The sequence below is a fragment of the Embiotoca jacksoni genome, unplaced genomic scaffold, assembly GCF_022577435.1.
Source record: "Embiotoca jacksoni isolate LCO1_2020_lvr unplaced genomic scaffold, fEmbJac1.0.p SCAF_82, whole genome shotgun sequence".
Taxonomy (NCBI): Eukaryota; Metazoa; Chordata; class Actinopteri; family Embiotocidae; genus Embiotoca; species Embiotoca jacksoni.
Window position 1 is genome coordinate 248,409 of NW_027185439.1, and position 10,568 is coordinate 258,976.

General features: G+C 44.4%; 1 protein-coding gene across 1 annotated transcript; it reads right to left on the minus strand.

Moving 5' to 3' along the window:
• Positions 1-4,107: 4,107 nt before the first annotated feature.
• On the minus strand, positions 4,108-7,910 carry il22 (interleukin 22). Its single transcript, XM_069139405.1, has 6 exons — positions 7,853-7,910; positions 7,493-7,734; positions 6,668-6,733; positions 6,258-6,407; positions 5,112-5,162; positions 4,108-4,344 (listed from the first exon to the last, which is right to left on the minus strand). The coding sequence occupies exons 2-6, from the start codon at positions 7,667-7,669 to the stop codon at positions 4,249-4,251; spliced, it is 540 nt and encodes a 179-aa protein (XP_068995506.1). The 5' UTR covers positions 7,670-7,734; positions 7,853-7,910; the 3' UTR covers positions 4,108-4,248.
• Between the last annotated feature and the right edge of the window lie 2,658 nt (positions 7,911-10,568).

Here is a 10,568-nt window from a genome sequence, read left to right on the forward strand (position 1 = left end):
TAGATTCTAATTTCCTTAAATCTCCGTAAACGTGCGGCGTTCATGAGGACGTGTCAGCGTGGACACGCAGCCGGACGTCAGCCATCAGACTGTCGGGGAGTTTCCAGCTGGTTTCCACCGTTCGGTGGTTTTTATTGGTTGAACCGCCGTGATGTCACCTGTCAGTGTTTGAATGTTTTCAAGCTTCTAATCGGGCACATTTACCGTCGCCATCTTGGTTTCTTTTGGAGCCAGTTGTGACCATATTCGGATGAGTTGGAGAGACAGCATCTTCTTTATAGACCTCGTTATTAAAAAATGGAAACAGGTGCGATCAATCAGCTGCTGCAGGACCTGAACACCTGAACACCGGAACACCTGAACACCAGAACACCTGAACACCGGAGCACCGGAGCACCTGAACACCGGAGCACCTGAACACCGGAGCACCGGAGCACCTGAACACCGGAACACCTGAACACCGGAACACCGGAGCACCTGAACACCGGAGCACCGGAGCACCTGAACACCGGAACACCGGAACACCTGAACACCGGAGCACCTGAACACCGGAACACCGGAACACCTGAACACCTAAACACCGGAACACCTGAACACCGGAGCACCTGAACACCGGAGCACCAGAGCACCGGAACACCGGAGCACCTGAACACCGGATCACCTGAACACCGGAACACCTGAACACCTGAACACCGGAGCACCTGAACACCGGAACACCTGAACACCGGAGCACCTGAACACCGGAACACCGGAACACCTGAACACCTAAACACCGGAGCACCTGAACACCGGAGCACCGGAACACCTGAACACCGGAGCACCTGAACACCGGAGCACTGGAACACCTGAACACCACAGCACCGGAACACCGGAACACCTAAACACCGGAACACCGGATCACCTGAACACCGGAACACCTGAGCACCTGAACACCGGAGCACCTGAACACCGGAACACCTGAACACCGGAACACCGGAGCACCTGAACACCGGAGCACCTGAACACCGGAGCACCGGAGCACCTGAACACCGGAACACCTGAACACCTAAACACCGGAACACCTGAACACCGGAGCACCTGAACACCGGAGCACTGGAACACCTGAACACCACAGCACCGGAACACCGGAACACCTAAACACCGGAACACCGGATCACCTGAACACCGGAACACCTGAGCACCTGAACACCGGAGCACCTGAACACCGGAACACCTGAACACCGGAACACCGGAGCACCTGAACACCGGAGCACCTGAACACCGGAGCACCGGAGCACCTGAACACCGGAACACCGGAGCACCTGAACACCGGAACACCGGAACACCTGAACACCTAAACACCGGAACACCTGAACACCGGAGCACCTGAACACCGGAGCACCAGAGCACCGGAACACCGGAGCACCTGAACACCGGATCACCTGAACACCGGAACACCTGAACACCTGAACACCGGAGCACCTGAACACCGGAACACCTGAACACCGGAGCACCTGAACACCGGAACACCGGAACACCTGAACACCTAAACACCGGAGCACCTGAACACCGGAGCACCGGAACACCTGAACACCGGAGCACCTGAACACCGGAGCACTGGAACACCTGAACACCACAGCACCGGAACACCGGAACACCTAAACACCGGAACACCGGATCACCTGAACACCGGAACACCTGAACACCTGAACACCGGAGCACCTGAACACCGGAACACCTGAACACCGGAGCACCTGAACACCGGAACACCGGAACACCTGAACACCTAAACACCGGAGCACCTGAACACCGGAGCACCGGAACACCTGAACACCGGAGCACCTGAACACCGGAGCACCGGAGCACCTGAACACCGGAGCACCTGAACACCGGAGCACCGGAACACCTGAACACCACAGCACCGGAACACCGGAACACCTAAACACCGGAACACCTGAACACCTGAACACCGGAGCACCGGAACACCTGAACACCACAGCACCGGAACACCTGAACACCGGAGCACCTGAACACCGGAGCACCTGAACACCGGAGCACCGGAGCACCTGAACACCGGAGCACTGGAACACCTGAACACCACAGCACCGGAACACCGGAACACCTAAACACCGGAACACCTGAACACCTGAACACCGGAGCACCGGAACACCTGAACACCACAGCACCGGAACACCGGAACACCTAAACACCGGAACACCTGAACACCTGAACACCGGAACACCGGAACACCTGAACACCACAGCACCGGAACACCTGAACACCGGAGCACCTGAACACCGGAGCACCGGAGCACCTGAACACCGGAGCACCTGAACACCGGAGCACTGGAACACCTGAACACCACAGCACCGGAACACCTAAACACCGGAACACCTGAACACCTGAACACCGGAGCACCGGAACACCTGAACACCACAGCACCGGAACACCTGAACACCGGAACACCTGAACACCGGAGCACCTGAACACCGGAGCACCGGAGCACCTGAACACCGGAGCACTGGAACACCTGAACACCACAGCACCGGAACACCGGAACACCTAAACACCGGAACACCTGAACACCTGAACACCGGAGCACCTGAACACCGGAACACCTGAACACCGGAGCACCTGAACACCGGAGCACCTGAACACCTGAACACCTGAACACGGGAGCACCTGAACACCGGAACACCGGAACACCGGAGCACCTGAACACCGGAACACCTGAACACCGGAGCACCGGATCACCTGAACACCGGAACACCTGAACACCGGAGCACCTGAACACCTGAACACCACAGCACCGGAACACCGGAACACCGGAGCACCTGAACACCGGAACACCTGAACACCGGAGCACCGGAGCACCTGAACACCGGAGCACCTGAACACCTGAACACCGGAACACCTGAACACCGGAACACCTGAACACCGGAGCACCTGAACACCGGAACACCTGAACACCGGAGCACTGGAACACCTGAACACCTAAACACCGGAACACCTGAACACCACAGCACCGGAACACCGGAACACCTGAACACCTGAACACCTGAACACCGGAGCACCTGAACACCGGAACACCTGAACACCGGAACACCTGAACACCTGAACACCGGAACACCTGAACACCGGAACACCTGAACACCGGAGCACTGGAACACCTGAACACCTAAACACCGGAACACCTGAACACCACAGCACCGGAACACCGGAACACCTGAACACCGGAGCACCTGAACACCGGAACACCGGAGCACCGGAACACCTGAACACCTGAACACCGGAGCACCTGAACACCGGAACACCGGAACACCGGAGCACCTGAACACCGGAACACCGGAACACCTGAACACCGGAGCACCGGATCACCTGAACACCGGAGCACCTGAACACCTGAACACCACAGCACCGGAACACCGGAACACCTGAACACCGGAGCACCTGAGCACCGGAACACCTGAACACCGGAGCACCGGAGCACCTGAACACCGGAGCACCTGAACACCGGAACACCTGAACACCTGAACACCGGAGCACCGGAGCACTGGAACACCTGAACACCTAAACACCGGAACACCGGAACACCTGTCTGACGTTCAGTCTGTTCGCCGACGACACTGTGATATATTTGACACTTAATCCGAAGTATTATTGAACTCAGACCGTCTGCTTTTCACAGCTTGGTGTGTTTCTTTTGTTTTTTTTGTTTTCATCTTCAACCTTTAAGTATTTTGTCTTTGTTGCACTCACGTGATAATAAATAAAGAGAAATCAAATATAATGCAGGTTTTTATTTGAAAAACTTCGACAGTGAATCTTGAAACATGGAGTTCATTCAGTGCGTCTGACTGTAACATTTAAATACTTAACAATAATAATAATATGAATAATAATAATGAGCCATAAGATGGCAACACGATCAACACCTGAGTCGTTTCAGGCATTAAAACACTGATCAATAAATAGGTTAGGTTAGGTAGTTACTTTATTAATCCCCGAGGGGAAATTTTTTTTCGCTACAGCAGCATACAGAAGCAATAAGATAATAATAGAATAATATAAAGCAATAAAAAAAGATCAATAAATAGATCAACAACTTGTATTTCGGTCTATATAAATATTTTACGTTTTTGTTTTTAAAATTTTGTTTTTAAATATGTTCTCAAATTAAATGGATCAATAAATAAATGTATAAAAGTTGTCAGTATAAAAGTTAAATATGATAAATAGAAACAGTAGAAACAGTCAAGTTGAGCAGCATCAGATTCTCGGCTGGATGCAGTAATCCTGCAGGTAAGTGAAGAGGATGTCCAGTTCTCCCACCGCTTTGTTGAAGCGTCGCTCGCCCACCGGTATCTGAAACATTAGAAACATTAGAAACATTAGAAATATTAGAAACAATAGAAACATTAGAAATATTAGAAACAATACAAACATTAGAAACATTAGAAACAGAAGTGCACCTGTTTAATCCTGTTTCAGGACGTTAGAGAATTTTGCTAAATATATTTTTTTTATTTAACTTGATATTTGTGACGTTTTTATTTTTTAATTCCACAGCACATCATCGGTTTGAGTCTTTTCGTGAGATTTGCCGACTGTCGATTAATTTTATTCTCTGTCGTCCCTCAAATTTTCTTCTTTATCGATCGATTCTTCACTTAAAAAACAGAAAACTGACACTTTTTTTTCTCTGACCAAATAAAAAGCAGTAAATCGTCACATTTGAAGAACTGGAAGCAAAAAAATATTCAGAATTCTTTTTAAAACACTTTACAATTACTGTAAATGTTCTGATGAACTGAGTTACAGTTTAAATTTAACTCTGACTGAAAGTAAAGAATTAAAGAACCCCAAAAAGGACTTTAATGACGAATTAAACATCAAAATAAAATCATTCTATTCAGTCTTAATTATTTAATCAAAATTATAAAATAATATGAAATCCTTTATTTAAATCTTCAGCTCGTTATCCTGTCATGTTTGTTTACGTGTCGGTTCAGAGTGACTGATGCTGCTTTTATTTTGAAATAACAATATTTAGATAATGAGGAAAAACTGCTGCTGACCCTTCAGAATAAAATGCATCCGTTTGGTGTTTTTTTTATTTTGTAAAGTCTCACCTTGTTAAGCTTCTGTTGAAACTCCACATGGTGCGAATGGTGAGTCACGTTCTGCAGAGACAGAAAAATCCTGGAGGTTAACAGCTGTTATCAGTGCCGTGTGTGTGTGTGTGTGTGTGTGTGTGTTCACTTTCTCCGACTGAAACCACTGAAAGTCGTTATCGATTTTAGCATCAACCACATCGGTGCCACACGTTATCACAAACCGCTCCGTCTTCATATCTTTGAATCTAAACTCGGTTTCAGAACGACGCGTGTCGCCCTTTAAGAAGAGTTTCCGTTTCAAATTTAATATCTGTGTTTATTTGTTATCGTGTGTTTCGATTTTGCCTCTGAAGGAAGTTGATCAAATATTTCTGAGCAGCTCTAAAACGAGGGCGGATTGATTTCACCTGAGAGGCTCTGATTCCAGAGGCCCTCCCTGATTGGCCGCAGCGGTCAGGTGACAGGAAGAGGCGTCAACTGGTTGGTCATTTGTTTTAGTTTGACTCTTCAGGAAACTTTCTGTTTGAATAAATCAGCGTACAGCCGGCAGAATAAAAAAAAATAAAATAAATAAATTTAAAAAAAGACACTTTAAATACATTAAAATTTTCAGTTTTTACTTTTTAGGTTCGATATCCTTCATTTTTTTTTTTATTCATGAATTATTAATACACGACACTGACGGGACGGCTCTTTAAGTCGGGACAGTTTAGGAAACTTGTTTATGAATCAAACTAACCAAGAGTTAAATGACTGACGCGGCCCTTGTTCTGTACATTACGAATAAGATGGTTAGCTTAGCTTTTAGCGTGACGGCAGGAAACAGCTCTGTACGAAAAACCAAAGTGTAACAAGTTGCGGTTTTACGGGGGTTTGTGTATTTATTTAGGTAGCCACGCCTCCCGCTTAGCTGTTTACACCTTTTATGCTAAGCTAAGCTAATGGGCTGTTGCTTCAAAACTTAGCCCAAAAAAATCAACAAATTTCTCTGAAAAAAACTATCAAAAAAATGAGATATAATGTTTTAATTAGTAAAATTGTTGGCAGATTTTTACATCTCGCGCTCTGTTTAGCTGTAATGCTAAGCTAACGGGGTGCTATCTGCTATATTTGTCGATCCGATCGTTATTTACAAACAAAACAAACAAAAAAAACACTCACGCAGCTTTCAGCCTGCAGGTCCTCGCTGATGCGGTGGAGGTTGGTCTTCATCCTGTGCATGCTGGGATGGAAGTTGTCATGGTGAGGCAGGATGTTTTTTAGGTAGTTGTCGAGGATGTTGGCGTAGTGGCAGCAGATGTGCTGCGGGTTCTGGAAGAGGTGGAGATTCACATCGTTAGTGCGAATACAGGAAAAAGTCCTGCGTTGAAAATTTACTACAAAATAAAAGTATGAAAAGTTACAGCAGATTGACTGTTACAGGGTTTTATATTTAATTAGGTTGTTAAATTTCTTACAAAGCATCATATTGTTGTGTTTGCCAAAATCTTGATTTTATTCGCGAGTATTAGCGTGAAGTAGAGTTGAATTAAAACATTAAAGTAGCTTTTAAAACTTGTAAACGTGCTCACCTGGTTGATGTTGACTCGGGGAATCACTCGGATGCTGGTGTCCTCCTCCAGCTGCTGACTCTGAGCCTGAACGGACACAAAACACAGATCAGGATGCTTTAAACGCTTTAAATGAAGACTTTAAAATGTATTTAATTATCTGGATTTGTCACATTTTTCGCTTCAAACTGTTTTCTTTCTTTCTTTATGCCTAAAAATTGGGAAATATTTGTGGGTTTCTTTACATAACTGTTTTTAATTGTATTAAGTTTTGGTGTCTCTAAAAATAATACAAATTTAAAATATTGGCAGTATATATATCTTTGTTTACTGCAGCGTGGCCGATGTTTTCACATGAAGTTGTGGTTGAACATCTACGGAGCACCTTTGGTGCCAAAACAACAACCTTCTTAAAGCTCACGTTGAAATTATAACACTTAAAGTCAGAATTTGGAATTCAAAGTTGGTACTTTATTTGTTTAAGAGGCAAATATTGGAGCATTTTACTGCACTTCATTTATCTGACAGATTCACTTATAAGATTCAGATTTCACGAGCTAAACATGTGATCAATATACAATATATTATTAAATGATTAAATAAGTTCATCTATAAAAGAGAATAATCTCATTATAATGTATTTTATCCGGCTGCATTACATGTACTTTTGATCAATTTAGATTTGTGGTATTTTTACTAAAATAATTTCTGTATATTTTTCTGTGGCTCTGCTAATTCTTCCACTAGAAGTAACGTTTTTAATTTTTATTTACATATAAAAAAAATTAAAGAGAATAAATGTTTAAAATTCTGACATTGAATTCAAAAATTCAAAATGTGACTCACGAGTCGCGACACCTTCCGGACGTCGTTGAACGTCTGCTGGTCGAGCAGCGCGGGGCTGAGCGGCTGGCTGACCGGGTGCGCCGCCGCCTGCTCGGTCCAGCCAATCAGGAGCAGCGGCAGCAGGAAGAGCGCGGCGGCGGCGGCGGGACGGAGGACGGATGCAACGTTGAACTTCATGGTTTCAGGGCTGAGAGACGATCTTTAATCCTTCAGGGCGAGCAAGGAGGTCGGCGAGCGTTCACCTGCAACACAGAAACAAATTAGAAACGATGAAGTTGCTGAATTAAAATTAAAATTAAAATTAAAATTAAAATTAAAAAGCAGGTTGAAGTGTTGAATGAAGCCGGAGGTGAAACCAACCTGTCAGTCAGAGCTGCTGTGAAGACGTCTGACAGCCTCGTCTCTTTATACAGATCAACCCTCCGCCCCCTCCGCACAAATATAGGGCATCCAAAAAACCCCATCTCTCACACACACACACACACACACACACACACACACACACACACACACAGAGACACACACACACACACACACACACACACACACACACACACACAGGTACATTGAGCTGTTTACTGTCACTGCCACAAAGAGGACGTTAACTGTCAAAGTACAGTATGACGACTGTTAAGGTTTGTCATCAATTTTAGTTCTTCTGTGACATCTTTTCCTCCTTTTCTGTGTGTGTGTGTATCTGTCTGTGTGTGTGTGTGTGTGTGTGTGTGTGTGTGTGTGTGTGTGTGTGTGTCTGTGTGTGTGTGTGTGTGTGTGTGTGTGTGTGTGTGCTCCCTGTTGGATTTAAATATCGGAAGCCACTGAACTTCCTTGTGAAACTACACACCTGCTGCAGCGGCTCGGATGTTTGAATACTCAATTTATTGTCCTCCTGTTATGCAACACTTGTGGCGTTTTGTCCACCTTAAAGTAGGATGCAATTATTGTTAAATTAAAAGGTGGTTAAAATGACTCGGACGCAACATGCAGTGTGTGAAGCTTTGTAACGTTAAAGTGTTTTAATGATGCAACAACTAAAATTATTTATAATTTGTGTTTTGAGCTGCAGGATCAGCTTTTAAAAGCTAAAAAGTTCCTTTTTGGTATCATTTTTTTTTTTTTTTTTTTTTTTAAGAAGGGTTGTTATTATATCAATGCATGAATTTACAAAAGTTTCCAAATGCATGGCTCTTTTTTAAAAATTATTTTTCAAGTTTTTCTTTCCTGCGTTCGCGCTAATATGATGACTATATTTAACGGCGCCTCATTGGAGAATTAGCGCCACCAGCTGTTTATGTCAACAAAACAATTCTTCACGTTGCGATTATAAATGGAAACATGCACCGATTCATGTTTTATGTTGTAGATTTTCTTCAAATTCGGTTAAATTAAAAAGAATTTAGCAAATGACGCCATAATAACTTTTAGAAAACATTTATCGACTTCGAATTTTATGAGGCAAGTTAAAGCTTTTTGAATAGGAGTCTATGGAGCCTCTAGTGGCCTGTGGTGGTATTGCACTTTACGGTGCCGGCCTCGTCCATTTTTATCTGCAGTCTGTAATCTGAACTAGAAGCAGAAATAATCGGAACTAAAATTTCCAACCGGAAGAAATTAGCGTACATCTTTAATCGTACGTCGTTAATTTCCTCTGGAAAGTTTAGCCATTAACGACTCAATGTACCATAATTTCTCTGAGGAAATGTACAAATCCACCACAGTTATGTAATTATCAGGAAATGCAGGAGGGAAATGTTGGTATTATAGCGGTTTATCTGCAAACAATATCCCCCGAGGGGAGCTGGGAAATAAAAAGGGACCCGGTAAAGATCCCTGGGGGACTCCGAACCCCGCCGGATCACAAGAATGGGCTGCCTCTCACAACGCCTCATCGGCTCAGTGATGGCTCACATCTCCGTTGTCTCCGAGCTTTATTAACCATCCAGTATTTTCCTGGTTTGAAAGGAGTGGCCGGCTCCTTTTTCTGTTTAGGTTTTTCATTTATTGTGTCGGCCGTGGGTGTGTGAATCCCTCCGAGGCTGATCGTGGAATCAAAAGCTTCACGGCAAAAATGCTGCAGACTTCAGATTTTTTTTAACGGGTAAAATCAGATTTCTAATTAATCCAACAGAAGTTTCCCATTCGTGGAGCTTCAGATTCAGATCAAACTGCGGCTTTGTTTTCACTCATTTTTTTCTTCTGATTGGTTCCATGAACGCAGCATCAGGTCAGATATTACGTGCGTCATGAGAAAAGTCCAGACTTGTGACATCGTTGTCAAAGAAGCAGATTAAAAGTAGAGCACCTGGTTAACACTGAAACCGACGACTCAGCGACATAGCTGGAAGATTTCACATTAATCCAAAAAGTAATTCAGGAAAGCTGTTCTTGCAAATTTAATATTTGTATCAAAGAGCTGCCGGCTGTTGCTCCAGTTATCGCCGCCACATTTCTTCTGTAATGTTTCAGTTTAAAACCACAACACAGCGAGCTTTACTTTCTGAACTGCTGCGTTTCCTGTTGCCCCTGAAACAGAAGCGAAGGAATTAAAACACCAAACCACTGTGGAAGATTTGTCATTAGATTACAAAACATTTAAATAAAGGAGGCTCAGTTTTAAAACAATATTTTAGTATTATGTTGTATTTTGTAACAAATAACATTTTAGTCATTATAGATTTTAAAAGAAAAACAGTTGAGCGAGCTAGCGGGAAGGCAACGTAATGCAGGAAATGCAAAGATGAGGCCAACGGAACATCAACATTTTCCTCAGACGTAGGCTGTTATCTAAGTTATGCAGTAAAACTCGACGTGACTAAAATTACAACATATTATCTTAACAGCCAACAGAAATTGAACTTAATGTAACTTCCAACTATTTTGTAAAGATCAACAAAAACGTCACAACTCTTAAACATACGGCCTACAAAAACTTTTGAGTTCTGACGTGACGAATAACACGAGAGGCCGACGTCCGTGAACACGAGTCCGATTGAACCAGATTGACCGACGTCAACAAAAGACGCAAACTGAAGCCGAACGAAACGCCCAACGTTGACAGAACCAAAAAAACGCAAAC

Bases quoted from the DNA above. Each gene is read 5' to 3' on its own strand.
- il22 (XM_069139405.1), bottom strand. From the start codon at position 7,669: ATGAAGTTCAACGTTGCATCCGTCCTCCGTCCCGCCGCCGCCGCCGCG. The intron at 6,734-7,492 runs GTGAGTCACATT...GTGTCCGTTCAG, and splicing joins TCCGGAAGGTGTCGCGACTC to GCTCAGAGTCAGCAGCTGGA. The intron at 6,408-6,667 runs GTGAGCACGTTT...CACCTCTTCCAG, and splicing joins CCCGAGTCAACATCAACCAG to AACCCGCAGCACATCTGCTG.